This window comes from Rhinoderma darwinii, chromosome 6 (assembly GCF_050947455.1).
Source record: "Rhinoderma darwinii isolate aRhiDar2 chromosome 6, aRhiDar2.hap1, whole genome shotgun sequence".
Classification (NCBI taxonomy): Eukaryota; Metazoa; Chordata; class Amphibia; order Anura; family Rhinodermatidae; genus Rhinoderma; species Rhinoderma darwinii.
The window spans coordinates 26,251,932-26,269,478 of NC_134692.1; the positions used below are offsets into that span (position 1 = coordinate 26,251,932).

Sequence of the window (17,547 nt, forward strand, 5' to 3'; positions counted from 1 at the left end):
CAAAGAAGTGCCTGTCACTTCTTGGGACTTAATTGGAGCCGTTTTTCATTGACTCCATGGAAAAACAGCTCCAATTATGTCCGTAATGGATGCAGCGAAAAACGCCTGCACTTGAAAACAGCTCCGTAATTTCAGGCGTATCGGACGTGCACGTGTGAACATACCCTAAATGGTACAAATTAAAAAATATAAGGCTGGGCTTTTTGCAGGAGGAAAATCTGCATCAAAATTTCGTTTGGAATTTTGAGGCAGATTTTGCTATGCCTGCACGCCGATTTTCGCGGCGTATTTCGTGACGTTTTTCTAAATCAAAGGGAGACATTTTCAGCCGTTTTTTGGCGCATTTTGCAGCGTGGTTTCCGCGTAAAAAAACTCGTCAAAAAACTCTGTGTGAACTGGCCCTAACTCGCCCGAAAAAAACTATCCCACGTACAGCTGTCAATAAAAAAATAAAAAACTTGAGGCTCTATTAATACGGGAAAGAAAAAAAGAAAAATTGTCTGTCTCCGTTAAACTTACTAAATGACAAATAATGAATAAGAATGAAAATCACCAAACAAGCGAAAGAGGACCCTGCGTTATCTGCCCACTATAGTGAACGCACAACATTTTCTAGGACTGCTGGAACTGCACAGTTTTAGGACAGAAAATTTTGCACAAGTGTTTTCTCTGAGATCACTGAGTGTTCAAATGTGCCCTGAAAGCGTGTGCAAAGGAGGTGTTCCTGCCTACGTCAGAGGGAGTGCGGCTCAGCTTTCACTGAGTTTCCTCTTCCCATTGAAACCTACAAGTTGTATTACTTCATCTCATCTGCATAGGGCAGGTCCAGTCAGCCTACAAAGCAACTCCTATGTGTCTACTCTTCCTACTGCGTCCCAGGCAGAAGGTTTCTTCCGTATTAGTGCCAAAAATACACTGGTGAGTAGTGGGGGGTCTTAACAGTGATACTTGGGGAATGCTAGTTCATTACTTCATGATATAGTTAGTTACAGGACTCTGTAGCAAAGTCAGAGCTTTCACAGCTCTGCTACATTGCTACTGTATTCCTTGATATTGCTTAAAGTATCTTTTCCTGATATTGAAAGTTACACTCAGGAAACAACTCTGATGTGGATTTGTGGATCAGTTGTTACACAAACATAGGCTCCACCACACACTTCTGCCTTTTTTTGTGGTGTTTTACAGGTTTGGGCATTTTTGTAGAGCAACATGTGGCAGCAAATTGGGTTGGCAAAGGCATTAAAGGGACTTTCCAGCAAATAAAAATAGATGGCCTATCCTCAGGATAGGTCATTAATAGCTGATGGGTCGCGGTCCGACTCCAGGGACCCCCGCCGATCAGTTATTTTGAAGGGGCCCCAGCACTCCTACGAGCGCTGCTTCCCCTTCATTTCTTCTTGCTCACTGTGAATCTTTGACACACATTTAGCGGCGATTCACAGGTATTGCTGCCTTTTCTCCCATTCACTTCAATGGGAGAAAAGGCAGCAATACCTGTAAAACACCACTAAATGCATGTCGAAGATTCACAGTGAGCAAGAAGAAATGAAGGGGAAGCAGCGCTCGTAGGAGCGCTGCGGCCCCTTCAAAACAGCTGATCGGCGGGGGTCCCGGGAGTTGGGCCCGGACCCATCAGCTATTGATGGCCTAGGCTGATGATCGGTCATCTGTTTTTACTGGCTGGAAACCCCCTTTAAGGGGCAGACTGTTCAGCCGTACAAGAGCCCTGAGGGCAAAGATGCCCACTATGGTACCTGCTGTCACTAGGCCAGGTCATGTTACAGATACCTATAGACACGAAAATCAATGTGGAACACACAATTGTTCTGTCAATTCAACTGCATCAAAAAATGCTTCTAAAAATATTAGCGTTATTAAAATGTAACATGTGATTTTTGTGGTGTTTTTCATTGTGTATTTTTGTACATGCTTTTTTTATGGCGTTTTTGCAGTCCAATATAGAAGCCGATGGGAAAAACGCCTGAAAAAAAAGCCATACCCGGAGCATGCTGCGTTTGGATCACTTACCACTAGGGTCTATTTCTTATGAGTTGTTGATTCACAAATACCCTATTAGACCTCATTGCTGATATGCCCTGTGTTTACAATGGTAATGATGTGATAAACTCCTTAACAACCCATAAGGGGTTGTATGTACATCACAGTTGGGCTCTACTTTTGGTCTCCGTTGGGCTTGTTTATGTTCGCATACTTTTTGGAATAGTGTTGCATATATTGTGTTGTATACTATTCCATACAACAGGATCGGTTATACTTACCTTACTTAAACTTATAATGCGTGGTATATATTTTCTTAATATGCGGACCTATGGGTGACGTATACCACTGTATGGAATCTGTCACAGACATGGGTTATATGTATACATCTTTAGCTATTCCCAATGTCTGAATTACAGAATGCAATAACAGCCTATGCATGACGGATTCTTAATATAGTGGAATCCACAATGCTCAACAATAGGCTATTATGTCATACATTAAATGCATACGTCCTCGTGAGAGTTCATGACATATAGTCAAACGTATACCTTAAAGGGGTTTTCCCATCTTGGACATATATGGAATATCCACAAGAGCAGGGCCCCCTGAACCACGTTCCAACTTGCTGGATTCCCGTCCACGTCCTGATGAGGTGGTCGGGTGTTACGGAAACAGCCGAACTAACCATGCTATGCTGTTTCCTTGACTCCCATTCACTTCCATGGGAATTATGGAAACGGCGTAGCTCACCGAGCTCGGCTGTTTCTGTAACTCCCGACCACCTCATCAGGAAGTGGTCGGGAAGCAGCGGGAGCCGAGCAAGGTAGAACGGGGCTGTTCTAGAGATAGGTGGATTCCAAGAGGTGGGACCCACATCTATCGGACATTTAGGGCATATCCTGTGGATATGCTGAAGGAAAAATAAAAAAGTTTTGACTTTTGGAAGGCGGGGAAGAAAAAACGAAAATGAAAAATGGCTGTAGCGCCAAGGGGTTAAAATTTCTCTCTCACCAGATCATTGTTATGGATTTATATTTTTTATAAACTTTGTTTGTATTGTGTCTGTTTTGTTTTTTTAATAAGGCTGCATTTTACGGTGCTTTTTATGGCTTAAATACTTTGACCAGCATTTCTGCTTGATCACCATAAGATTCTGTGGTAATATAAGTTTGTGGTCCAGGTTTTGCAGCCTCAAATGGGCAGTCCAGAATTTGAAAAACAAGCCTGCTTTCTTCCACAAACAGTGCCACACCTGTCCACAGGTTGTATGTGGTATAAGCATAATTCACAATCCATGGACAGGTGTGGGACGTTTTCTGGAAGAAAGCAGCCATGTATTGCTAATCCTGGACTACTCCTTTAATGCAGACCCTAAAATGCAGCAATTTTACCACTGTGTGAAACCAGCATTAAAAGTTTTTTTTTTCTATATGATCCATCATCAAAGGTTGGCGTTCTGGCCTGTATTCCCCGATACACAAAAAAAGTGAAGCCATATTTAGTTGTATGGTGACCATTCCTCTGATCAATGGCCATTAAGGTCTAATGGAGCCATATACCGCTATATATAGATCTGTATAGAAGTTCTATTGCATTGTAATGGCTGCAGCTAGGTAGACAGATCATATACAGGTACTACAGCAGTACTCTACAGTATACAGTGGTAGACCAGACTATGTTTGTATTGGGGGCGAAAATCAGGTTGTGTGAAAAAAACAACATAAATTCTAAGGAAGTTACGGAAATAGCGTAGCACAGCGAGCAACACTTTTTCCGGAACTCGGGAGCTATGTAAATAGCATATACGTTTCCTGGTTGCAGGCGGGCAGGAGCACTGCTGTTCAGGGAAAACGCTTAATGGACACCTTTTGGTGTCTTTTTTTTTTATATGTATGCATTCTAACATATAAATCATTTTGCAATTAGCTTTAATTACATTTTGGACCATTTTGCTTCTATGTATCACAAAATAGAAGCTGCAGATTATCATTCTCGGGTGATCCGTCATAGAATTGGTCTGACGGTTTGGTCTACAGTGGCTCCTGATCAATCATCTAAGTTCAATACTGATAAAATCAAAGTTGATCAATTCTGAATGTTGAAACAGATGGGTTGATGGATTGATGAGCTATGAAGATGAATCGTCTCATGAATGCCCTCCCTAACTCACCAAACTTTGCACCACCAGATTATGCCCACATTTTAGTAAGTAATTCATATGAAGACTCCTGGTGGCACATATTAGCACCATGTGGTAATCAGGCTTTGGGGGGGTGAAAGCTGGAGATCTCTGAGCAAGTAGGGCTTTGGGGTATGGATGATGGTCATATCTCCATGGGCAAGATTAATTTGCTTTTTTTGCTCAGAGTAAGGCCCCATGCACACAACCGTGCCCGTAATCATCATCCGTGATTACTGGCAAGGACTGCCGCTGTCACGAGGGGTTCGTGGACCCACTGGGCCGTACCGTCTTGGCGGTAAGGCAGCTGGCCAACAGGACGCATGTCAAAGTCTATAGTTCGTATGGGGTACCTGTGGCAGCTCAGATAGTAGCGAGGCAGGCTAGGAAGGAACTTGGCAGCAGGTGGAAGACAGGTGTGGAGAGGCAGGTCAGGCGTAGAATACAGCACGGCTACAGCAAGCACAACACTAGATTCAGGATACAGGAACAGGAAACAGGAACAGGAAAACACTGGGAGCAGGAAACACTAGGGGGCCATTTGCAAGACCGACTAGGGATACAACAACAAAGAACAGGCATAGAACTAAGGGGCTGGACCCCTCTTATAGTCCAGAGTACTCACAGGTCAGAGGTCAGGAACGAGGTCCGGTGCGCGTGCTGCCCCTTTAAGAGCGGGCACGAGCGTGCGCGCTCACACTACGGGATCCGGCATTGGTGAGTAGACGTGAGCGCTGGCTTCTCCTGAGGAGGAGGCTGGGGCCAGCGCTCGCCGACTGGTGGCTGCGGCTGTCAGGGGAGGAACGGAGCTGACAGCCCGCAGCCACGGACATGACAGTCGCGGACAGTCATCAGCATTTGCGGGCCATTATAAAAATTGTGAGCACGCTCCGTAAAATAGAAAAATAGGACACGACCTATTTTTTACAGATGCTTTCTACAGCCCGGAAACCTTTATGTAAGTATCCGGGAAGGTGTCCGTGGGCCATAGGAATGAATAGAACCGTATTTTGATCCACAATTACGGTCGTATGCATGGGTCAAGGGTCAAGGTTTAACCTTTTGTTCTCAAAATGATCTCAACATGTAGGTGAAGAACATGTAATGTCAGATTGGATTATCCCCATGTAAGGGATATAGTGAAACCCATTATGGATACCATTGTTACCATTCTCACCGGAGAAGTGAATCCTTGAGCCGCAATTGTTTTTTTGCTGGCTAAACTGAGGTGCGGAGTCTCAGAAATCTCCCTGTTCTTTATCCTAAATCCCCTGCAAGAAGGTATGGACTTTCCTGGGCGGATTCCTAGAGAAGTCACAGTTGATGGGCTAGCTGCTAGGAACGTCTGTGGCAGAGGTGAAGTCAAGAATGGAACCAGGGGTTGTCACCGGGAGTGCAGACAAGACGCGACAACCCAGAGGATGAGACACAGACGTAGTTAATAGAACTAGGGGTCAAAACCAGGTCATACTGGAAGTGCAGGACGACAAAACTGAAGGGGATAGACAAAGGTAGAATCCAGAGGTGAGGCCAAGGTCAAGGTCCGGATCAAACACAACCAACTAGCTCAATAGAAAGTGCCTTAATCCTCAGACTATGTAGTCAGGCCAGAAGTCATCAGAGCACGCCAGTTTCAATGGCAACCTGATCTATGGCAGCTAGAAAGCCGTAGCCGCCAGAAATATTCACCGGATCAGGTAGAGGTGAGTTTCAATGATGGTTATTGTGGCAACTCAACGCAGCAAGCAAGCCGCAGCCACCAGTGGGCGATCGGTGCTGCATTGGGGGAGAGGTGCGTAACAGTCATTTTGTGTTTCCGATAAGTGTTGTCTCATAGGAGTGTGTGGGGAAAAAGTGAACTAATAATGAGACAAAAATATATTACCAATCCCTATGTTTGTCTATGCGGTGCTATGTTCTAATAGTTAGGACTGGAGTAGTAAAGATATTTTTAGATCTTTTTTTGGTCAATGGTTGAGTGATAGCAGGTTTTTTTTTTAGATAGTCCTAGGCTAAGCACTTCTTGTCACTTCCTTTTCCCCTAGAAATCCTGCAGTTCATTACTCAGGAGGTGAAGACAAGGAGCATAACCTGACGGACCAGTGATCTCTGTTATCATTTACACAACTCAGAAAAAATGTGTATAACCCAGATTTGAGAAATCTTGGGTTTGGCCTATGTCATCAGCTAATAGGCAACCTACGTGATAAGACAGCTGTGTGCATTCTCTAGTCTTAATGCCTGAGGAGGAGGAGGAGGGGAAGGGAAATAAAAGACGAATGATTCATAGAGGGAAATCCTCTATGTACACATGGCCGCAGTCCTAGGAAGTTCCATAAACGTCTCAACATCTACATTCACGTTAATGCCCGCAAGTATCTTCTGCTTTTAGACCAGGATCACACACACCCAGACTTGATGCAGTTTTTGGGGCAGTTTTTAGCTCTGTTTTTTGAGCCAAAGCATAAAGTCAATCCAAGAGGAAGGAAAGGTATAAAGAAAAGACTAATGTATCTCCTTTCTTTTGTGTCCACTTCTGTGTCTGGCTGAAGAAACGAAAAACTGCATAAAAATTGAATGTGTGATCCTAGTCTTACACATTTCTTCTGTAGCTGTTTACACATCGACGTCCATGTGTTCAGACTAGATATAGTAAGGCCCTGTTCACACAAACTGGAAACCGCGTAAAGAAAGAACATCCAGCTTTCTTCTCCCAAAAGCCGCCAGGTAAAAAAATGCCTTTGCCTCCCATTGAAATCAGTGTCAAAATCGGCGTAAAAAAAACTCAGTGTGAACTGACCCTAACATCGATGTTCACTGGTTACCAATAACCTGCTACTTTCGAGGCTTGTTTTTTTTTAGAACTGCAGTCCCTCAGATCTTGACTCGGGGTCGCCTCGGCATATAGAGTAAGTGACAAATATTTACAATTTATATGTAGGAGAACGATCGCAGACAAGAACTGAAGGCAGGTGCATCTACAGGTGTACGTGACCCCCTGTCTACATTACCCTTGGCTTGAGAAGTGTAGACAGTGTTTATCAAGATCACCACGAGCCTTCCAAACCCAGTGGGCCTTGGCATCTGCCCAGGTTCACCTAGTGCTGATGCCAGCCTTGACTGGAGATATCACCCATAGCAACCTATCAAAATTCAGCTTTTTATTTATTCAAAGCGGGTCCAAAAATGTAAGCAGTGATAAGATTAGTCAAAACCGCCAGTGGCAATCTGCAGGAAACTTTTCAAAAGAGCCGGGTTCCCCCACACATTTCTCTATTAGATCACGCAAAACGTAACAATTTTTCAATTGGAATAATTTCTTTAAAAAATGTATATTGCTGTCACATACTAGTTGTGGCGCCCCATGGTGTTATTTTGATTCCCTCTAAGAATGTCCACCTAATGTGTCCAGTGCTGGTGAAAAGAAGCTTCTAGTGCGCCAAATCTCATTAGCTAGTGAACACAATGGCAGCAAACACTCTGCCGCCCATGTACAAGAGGAGATGTGCAGGTAGGACTGAGCTACTGAGCATGTGTTACCACCAGAACTGGACACATTAGGTGGCTGTTCTGAGAGGGAATCAAAAGAACACCAGGGGGCGCCACAACAAGTATGTGACAGCAACATCTAGACACAGGAGCAATATTCTTTGTGTATCAACTCTTTACTGCATTCAAGTTCTCAGCTTGCTGGTGGTAAATTGAAATATTCTTGTTTACATCCAGAAGCTGAAAATTGATACTAACCTAATACTTGTTACAATGTATCCAGTCTAGGCAATCCACCTCACAACCACAGATATTTCTACTGTGCTTAAGGTTTCCTACAATGTATCAAGGTAGGGAAGAGGTATGAGGCCGGAGTCAACACTGGATATTCTGCTTTGAAAATCATCATAGAGGAAATGTTGAGGCTTGTTTGATGGTTTAGATTTTGAGACTCTGGATGTAAACAAGACGGTTTCTATTCATTAATAAACAGAGATCTTAACGCCAATACGCCTTTTCACGGTGCTGTGACATAAGCCCAACACGAGTGTCCTTTGCCGGCTAAAGCGGGTATCGGGTGGTCTAAAGATAGCCGGACACCTGCTCTAACGGGCCGGGATCGATATCAACATTGATCTCACCTGTTTAACCCCTTAGATGCAGCGCTCAATAGCGAGTGCCGCATCCAAGTTGTTTTGGAGGGAGGGCGCTCCATCTCTCACCCCACCAGCACCCTGCAATTGCAATCGCAGGGTGCCGATGGCAGCCGGGGGCCTAACAAATATTACACATATTTGGTATCGCCACATTCGTAACGACCCCATCTATAAAGCTAATACATTATTTAACCTGCACAGCGAACGCTGAAAAAAAATAAACAAAAACAATGCCAGAATTGCTATTTTCTGCTCATCCTGCCTTAAAAAAAAATGGATAAAAAGTGATCAAAAAGTCGCATGTACTCCAAAGTGGTACCAATAAAAACTAGAAGTCGTCCCGCAAAAAACAAGCCCTCATACAGCTGCATCGGCACATGGTGCCACAAAAAAAAATATTTTTGAAAAAAAACTGTTTTTTACTGTGTAAAAGTAGTAAAACATATAAAATCTATATAAATTTAGTATCACCACAATCATAATGACCCACTGAATAAAGTTATTATGTTATTTATACCACACAGTAAACGGCGTAAATCTAAGACGCAAAAAAGAGTGGCAGAATTTATGGGTTTTATTCCATTACCCCCCTAAAAAAAGTTTTGAAAAGTTAATCAATAAATTATATGTAACCCAAAATGGTGCTATTAAAAATACAACTTGTCCAGCAAAAAACAAGACCTTATACAGGTATTTCAACGCAAAAATAAAAAAGTTATAGCTCTTGGAATGCGACGATGGAAAAACTTAAAAAATAGCTTGGTCATTAAGGTTTAAAATAGGCCGGTCATTAAGGGGTTAAAAATGAAAACACAATTTATAAGAAAGTGGTATTATTATTATTATTATTATTATTATTATTATTACTACTACGTAGCACAGTCATAATCATTACCATAAAAAGCAATGTTTCCCATTAGTGGGAAACTACCCTCGATGTCTTCTCTTCCTCGTTCACGCCGAGTACAGGATGTAAAAGTGAAAACATTGTTTTGACTCTTTGATTAAAGAATATTTTTCTGTAAAACTTTAATTTGGGCTGTAGTTGGCCCTAGGAGATCACATGTATTTTTTCCTTCTCCTATAAGTATGTGTCTGGTATGCAAATAAAGCACTTACACGTACTACAACTCAATAGATGAGAGCTCTCCGTTTCAGCATTCAGAAGAAAAATACAAACGAAAGGTCCATTATGACATTTTTGATTTCCACACCTTTGATCTGTACACCTAGAGGCGTAACTTCATTCTCCTAATTCATAACTGTAAATGCCCCTCCACTACCATGTGTCGTATATAATACTAGTGTCTTCTTATGTGGCAGAGAGTCCTTTGGGTTCCCTATGCACCCTCTATAGCTACGCTCTGTATAACCCTCATAATAGAAGAAGGGGTATCCATAGTGTAATAATAGTGCTTAAAGAGGCTCTGTCACAAGATTATAAGTGCCCTATCTCCTACATAGTCTGATCGGTGCTGTAATGTAGATAACAGCAGTGTTTTTTATTTTGAAAAACGATCATTTTTGAGCAAGTTATGAGCAATTTTAGATTTATGCTAATTCGTTTCTTAAAGACCAACTGGGCGTGTTTTTACTTTTGATCAAGTGGGTGTTGTAAAGAGAAGTGTATGAGGCTGACCAATCAGTGACCAATCGGCGTCATACATTTCTCATTGTTCCAGACCAGCATGATCCACAGCACAGTGTGATTGTGCAGTGAAAGAAACTGGGCTGCAACAATGAGAAGTGTATGAAGCTGATTGGTCACTGATTGGTCACTGATTGGTCAGCTCCATACACTTCTTTACAACACCCACTTGATCAAAAGTAAAAACACGCCCAGTTGGTCTTTAAGAAACGAATTAGCATAAATCTAAAATTGCTCATAACTTGCTCAAAAATGATCGTTTTTCAAAATAAAAAACACTGTTGTTATCTACATTACAGCACCGATCAGACTATGTAAGAGATAGGGCATTTATAATCTGGTGACAGAGCCTCTTTAAGTAAACTTTTCTTTGCATTTCTTATGTGTTCCCTTACCCTCATATTTAGATATATTTTTCATATCCTTCCTATATACTATTTACCGCAAGGGCAAATTATCCTTTGTAGATGTAGAGGCGAAGATTCGAAAAGTTTGCTTATTAGACTTAGTTCACATCTGTGTTGGAGCCTCCGTCGCAGATTCCACCTAAAGTACCGGAATAGCATGCTGCGCTATTGTTTCCAGTAAAACCACGGACACCCTGACGGAAACTCGACGGAACCCATTAAGGTCAATGGGTTCCGTCTGTCGCTGGTGGTATCCATGGTGCAACTGAACCGGCGCTTCTGGATATTCCCTTGTTCTGCCCCCTGACGGGAACACCGCCTTAGGGGATGATACAAGTATTTCATTTTTGTAATAATATATTAATGACCGTAAATACTATTGGGTACATTTTATTATATTGTTTATTATATCATATTACATCGTATTGTTTATTATATCATATTACATCGTATTGTTTATTATATTATATTACATCATATTGTTTATTATAGCATATTAAATTATATTGTTTATGATATCATATTACATCATATTATTTATTATATCATATTACATCATATTGTTTATTATAGCATATTACATCATATTGTTTATTATATCATATTACATCATATTGTATTCTATTGTTGGTCGGCCCAAGCTGTGAATTTCTTTGATATCCTTGATGATTCAATCTCGTCTGTAATACTTTTTATTGGTTGTTAATAAAATTCAGGAGTTTTTTATTGGGAGATTAATTGGTAGTGTATGACTATTTCTGAATTTGAGTGGAAGTCTATGTACGAGGGAAGATGAATAGTAAATATTATATGCCTAGTTTAAATATCTAACCATTGCCTAGCGAGATACTGTATATTCTGTCTTCTTTATAGTGGTGAATGTCACATTTTTATCAAAAATTGAATGTTAACCAATGTTTTAACATTTTCTAGTCCCTGTGATCATCTGCTGATTGATAATCTTTCTCTTGAAATGTTTGGTTGAGGTTGTCTGCATGCTTCAATAACTTGTGCAATTCCACTATAGTCACCTAAATTGCCACATATACATGTACCTGTAGGAAGCAACTACTGGCAAGGATGAAACTGTTGTGGTCCAGGAACTTACCTTTGGTTTTACATACAAAAGTAAGAAGCTTAAATTATAGGAGTTGACGGATCTTGGGACCACTGCACCTAGTAAAGCTCACTGTACTGGTGAACTGCTGATATAGTGGTGTACCCACCATAGACCATGCAACTATTAGGTAGCCCATGGTAGGAGGGGGCCATGCACTAAATTATTCTTGCTGTATAAATTCATTGTAGCCTTTATACTCCTTTACAGATCTAAATCCAAATTGTAACTCCATTTCACCAACTAAGAATGACTTAAGAAAGGAAGATTCTCCGTAGTGTCACTGGAAACCTTCGCTTTACACACATTTCAGGTAAGTTCAGCTGGTGTTTTCTTGTAATAGTGTCATAGAAAGCTTCCCCTGATTCATACCTGTTTTTTGTTAATCTTTTTAGGTTGCTGTTATTATCCACACCCTTTTTAGTGATGATACAGAACTGGGAAATATGGATAAAAACACAGGAGATCAACTTAATAGAGCCTACGAAGCATATCGCCAGGCATGTATGGATAAGGAGCGAGCAAAAAAGGAACTCCAGCAAAAGGTAAAGATTCATTGTAGTCTAGGGAGGACTCTGTGTGGGGATGGAGTCGGTTAGGATTGTTACCAGTGATCACTCCAATACTTGTCATGTTCCAACACTAAACATACAGTAGAAATTCACATAAAAAATATATCCCACCATATTTCCCTTCATCACATTCTTTCCTTTGATCCCTTTTGTTTCACATTACAAATAATATAGAGTTATATATAAAGAAATCTTCTTTATGTGTCCCAGGAGATCACATGTCCCCCTTGTTCCTCTTCACAGTTTTGTCTGGCTGTAAGACAACTGGCTACAGCAGGAGCCTCCACCCTCTGCCCTGTAGGACAAAAAAGATTAAGTTCCGCCCCATTTACTAAGCCATGCCCCTTTGGTGTGTTATCTGCAGGACTTCTACAAGACTGTTTGATTCATGAACATCTAGGATATCCTGCAGACTGACAAACATTGGAGGAAAATATATATCTTCTTTACTATAAGCATTCATTTATAAGTTTAGTGTTCCTTATGAAAGGAACATCTTATATAATTGACAAAACTGTATGTAAATGTGTCTGAAGTTCTCAGATATTGAGATATTTAGATTAAAGTATTGATCACAAAGGCAGACATTTTTCTAGTCCTCAATCAATCGTATTCAAGTGCACAATAAACTAGATGAGATCAACTTTTAGAATTGATGTCCCCTGAAAGGGAAACTTCATGAGAAGATGGCCTAAAATAACCTGAAATATTGCAGTTTTGGCACTGGTCAATGAAGCTCAATACTGCTGACACTTCCTGTTCTGTAAGATCACTTTTTAGATTGTGAAGGGTAAGCAGGCAGTATTAGGGCACGTTAAGACGTGGCAGAATTTTTCCGCTGCAAGTGTTGGTGCAGATTTGGGGCAATTACGCAACGAATCTGCACCAACATTTGCATATTTGACGGGTAATTCAGACGTTGCAAACATCACAGCGGACTTGCCATGGATTTGAGTTTTTGCATTGCAAAGGCTGAAATCTGCAGTGAAATTCCGCTTCTTCTCCGCAACGTCATGAGCATGATGCGGAGGGAAAATTCTGCACCCCAGCCTGATTTCCGCACAGTTATTTTCTGCAACGTCTGAACTAACTTTCCTAAAAATGTATAGAAACAAATGTAAAAAACGTCTGCTGGAGAATTCCACTGCAATTCCACCACGTGTGAATGTGCCCTAACAATGAAAAGGTAACACCCCAATTATATAGCTGGAGGTAAATAACACAGGATCAGACCATTGACATTAGTTGATGGGGATAGCTCAGCTGGTTCCTTCCTCCTCCCCCTCCCTGCACAGTACATCCCCTCACACCGAGCATGCCCACAACACTCTCCCATAGAAGTAAATGGGTCTTTTTTAAGACTGAAGTTTATGTCCAGATGCCTACTGTAAAGCAAATCTCTGAACTGCCAGTTCAGTCAAGATTGCTGCCCCAATCAGAAAATAAAAACGGATTAGATAAATTCATTATATATATATTTAAAACTATGTAATACATTCCCTTTAAAGGAGTTGAATGACAGTAAGGGCATGCCCACACGTGGCGGATTTCCTCCGCAACTGTCCGCATCAATGCCGCACAGAATCTGCGTTGCAGATTCTGCGGCGGATCTGCCCAAAATGTGCAGTAAACTGATGCGGACTAGCTGCTGCGGACTGCGGGAAAAGTGCTTCCCTTCTCTCTATCAGTGCAGGATAGAGAGAAGGGACAGCACTTTCCCTAGTGAAAGTAAACGAATTTCATACTTACCGGCCGTTGTCTTGGTGACGCGTCCCTCTTTCGGCATCCAGCCCGACCTCCCTGGATGATGCGGCAGTCCATGTGACCGCTGCAGCCTGTGATTGGCTGCAGCCGTCACTTAGACTGAAACGTCATCCTGGGAAGCCGGACTGGAGACAGAAGCAGGGAGTTCTCGGTAAGTATGAACTTCTATTTTTTTGACAGGTTGCTGTATATTGGGATCGGTAGTCACTGTCCCGGGTGCAGAAACAGTTACTGCCGATCGCTTAACTCTTTCAGCACCCTGGACAGTGACTATTTACTGACGTCTCCTAGCAACGCTCACGTAATTACGGGAGCCCCATTGACTTCCTCAGTCTGGCTGTAGACCTAGAAATACATAGGTCCAGCCAGAATGAAGAAATGTCATGTCAAAAAAGCAAGACGCATCCGCAGCGCACATAACATGTGCATGACAGCTGCGGACTTCATTGCGGAATTTAGAATCTCCATTGAAGTCAATAGAGAAATTTCGCCATGAGTCCGCAACCAGTCCGCCACAACTCCGCAACATCCTGTGCATGCTGCGGACACCAAATTCCGCTCCGCAGCCTATGCTCCGCAGCGGAATTTTCTGCCTCGTCTAAACGACCACTGCTAAATAAAAGTGGAAGTCAATGGAGAAACGGCTCCGCTGCGGATTAACGCTGCGGAGTGTCCGCTGCGGAATTCAAGAGGAAATCCGCCACGTCTGGCCATGCCCTAAGGGTATGTGCACACCATAACTGCAACTACGTCTGAAAATACGGAACTGTTTTCAAGGGAAAACAGCCCCTGATTTTCAGAAGTTTTTCGAGCAACTCGCGTTTTTCGCAGCGTTTTTTACGTCCGTTTTTGGATCTGTTTTCATTGGAGTCTATGAGAAAACGGCTCCAAAAACGTCCAAATAAGTGTCCTGCACTTCTTTGACGAGGCACTCATTTTACGTGTCGTCGTTTGACAGCTGTCAAACGACGACGCGTAAATTACAGGCCGTCGGCACACTACGTTGGCAAACCCATTCAAATGAATGGCCAGATGTTTGCCGACGTATTGGAGCCGTATTTTCATAATACGCCTCGTTTACGCCTGAAAATAGGTAGTGTGAACCCAGCCTAAGAAAACATGTCTGTAAAAAAACATACCAATAGGGAATTTAGATTGTGATCCCCTACGGGGAAATTAAGTGAGGACCTATGTACAGTGCTGCAGAATGTGTTGGCGCTATATAAGTAATAGAAATAAATAAATAGATGTCTGCTTTTTTCCGGAAACAGCGCCACTCTCGTCCTTGGGCTGTATGTGGGATTGCAGATCAGCGCCATGCACCTGTGCCACTTGTTTCTGAAAGAAAGCAGACCTTGTTTTTCTAATTTTATACAACCCCTTTAAGGAGGCGATAGAGACATAAATTTGTCCACAATCAGACACATTCCAATATCAGAAGGTGGGGTGTACCTTGAAGCTCATGGGCCCCAATGCTAAATCTGTAGCAGTGCCCCTGACTTGCCATGTACCATATAAAATACTAGTGTCTTCTTTTGGGGTAAAGGGACATTTTAGACCTCTACTCTATCACCAATACCTGGATGCGTCTGCTACCTCTGCATCCCCTATAACTACCCCCCTACCTATACACACACCTGCAAAGGTGATTGGAACAACTTTTCCTTAAGAATGATCAGTAAGATCACTATTGGTCTTCCTGATATTGTTCCAATATGTCTAAAACAGGCTAGATTCATGTATTTGGTGGAATAACTATTTCTGCCTTAACTCCAATGTAAGTCTCCTAGTTTGGGTTTGCCATATAATGGTAGAAGTTGAGTTTATAAAAGTTTGTGAGTTACTTTCACCTGATCTTATGAAGCTCTTCTCTTGTGTTCTTTAGACCGCTTCTTATGAGCAGCAGTTACAAGATAAGCAGGAACAGATAGAAGACCTGAAAAATCATATTTCGGTCTTGTCAACGAGGGTCTCCTCTTTTGCTGGAGCAGGTAACACCCACCAAACGTATTTGATCAATTAGATCTTCAAACCTTCTTTTTTTTTCTTCTTTCAATAATTATACAATGTAGATCTAGTCTGTACTGTAAAAGTGAGCTTCAATTAAGTAAATGGGGCTGAGCTGGAGTACCACTCACAACCTGTGGACAGGTGCGGCACTGTTTCTGGACGAAAGCAGCCATGTATCTCCAATTTTGTACATCCTCTAAAAAGGAAACCATAGAACTAACACCACTTTGTCGATGTTCTTAGGAGGGTTTGGGGTTCCACCTCCATCCCCTAAATTGGAAAATGCAGATGGTTGGAAAAGTGAGGCTGCTTCTATTGAGAGTTTGCAAAAACAGCTAAAAGTCAGTATGCAGCAAGAAAAGCATTGCAAGGTAACAATGAATACAATTATTATAGCTATATATCGCATTGAGAAGCATTGGCTGTCCTAAAGCTCGCCCCGCAAAAAAACAACAACACTCAAACAGCTTTAGTGACGGAAAAATAAAACGTTATAGGTCTCAAAATATGATGACACAAAATATTTTTAACAAATTGTTTTTATTTTGTAAAAGTAGTAAAAGTTGAAAAAAGTTAGTGCAGATTCAGACGAACGTTGCGTTTTTGCGCGCGCAAACAACGCGGCGTTTTTCGCGCGCAAAAACCATTTGACAGCTGCGTGTGTCATCCGTGTATGATGCGCGGCTGCGTGATTTTCGCGCAGCCGCCATCATAGAGATGAGGCTAGTCGACGCCCGTCACTGTCCAAGGTGCTGAAAGAGCTAACTGATCGGCCGTAACTCTTTCAGCACCCTCGACAGTGAATGCCGAACACAATATACAGCAACCTGTTAAAAAAAAAGAAAAAGTTCGTACTTACCAAGAACTTCCCTCCCGGCCGTTGCCTTGGTGACGCGTCCTTGGTGACGCGCCTCTCTTGACATCGGGCCCCACCTCCCTGGATGACGCGGCAGTCCATGTGACCGCTGCAGCCTGTGCTTGGTCTGTGATTGGCTGGAGCTGTCACTTGGACTGAATTGTCATCCCGGGAGGTCAGACTGGAGGAAGAAGCCGGGAGTTAGCGGTAAGTCAGAACCTTTTTTACAGGTTCATGTATATTGGGATCGGAAGTCACTGTCCATGGTGCTGAAACAGTTTAACGCTTTCAGCACCCTGGACAGTGACTATCTCCTGACGTCGCGTACCGGAATTTTTTTTGCCGGGTTCGGCCAAAACTAGTTCGGCCGAACCCGGTGAAGTTCGGTTCGGTTGTCCGGGTTCGCTCATCTAAAAAGACACTCCGTTTGGATGTTTGGAAACAGAAAAGCACGTGGTGCTTTTCTGTTTACATTCATCCTTTTGACAGCTGGTGCGCTGTTTCAGTCGGTTCGCGCAGAAGTGCTTCCGTGCGACCTGCGTGGTTTTCACGCACCCATTGATTTCAATGGGTGCGTGATGCGCGAAATAAGCGGAGATATTGAACATGTCGCATTTTTTGCGCAGCTGACAAACGCTGCGCAAAAAGCACGGACTGTCTGTACTGCCCCATAGACTTGTATTGGTCTGTGCGTGGCGCGTGAAAACCACGCGGCCCGCACGGACCGAATACACGTTCGTGTGAATCCCCCCTTATATAAATTTGGTATCGCCAAAAATCATATTGACTCGCGCACTAAAGATAATATGTCATTTTTACTGCTCGGTGAATGTCGTAAAAATAAAAAC

The 17,547-nt window shown here is 42.4% G+C and overlaps 1 protein-coding gene across 2 annotated transcripts in view; it reads left to right on the forward strand.

The window, feature by feature from the left end:
- Positions 1-829: 829 nt before the first annotated feature.
- TANK (TRAF family member associated NFKB activator) overlaps positions 830-17,547 on the forward strand; it is a 38,675-nt gene continuing 21,957 nt past the window's right edge. For both annotated transcript variants that reach the window (XM_075831096.1, XM_075831097.1), the window contains exons 1-5: positions 830-918; positions 11,708-11,810; positions 11,893-12,042; positions 15,719-15,824; positions 16,087-16,214. In XM_075831096.1, coding sequence (XP_075687211.1) covers positions 11,944-12,042; positions 15,719-15,824; positions 16,087-16,214 — 333 coding nt within the window. In that variant the 5' untranslated portion in view covers positions 830-918; positions 11,708-11,810; positions 11,893-11,943. The remainder of the gene's footprint in view (positions 919-11,707; positions 11,811-11,892; positions 12,043-15,718; positions 15,825-16,086; positions 16,215-17,547) is intronic.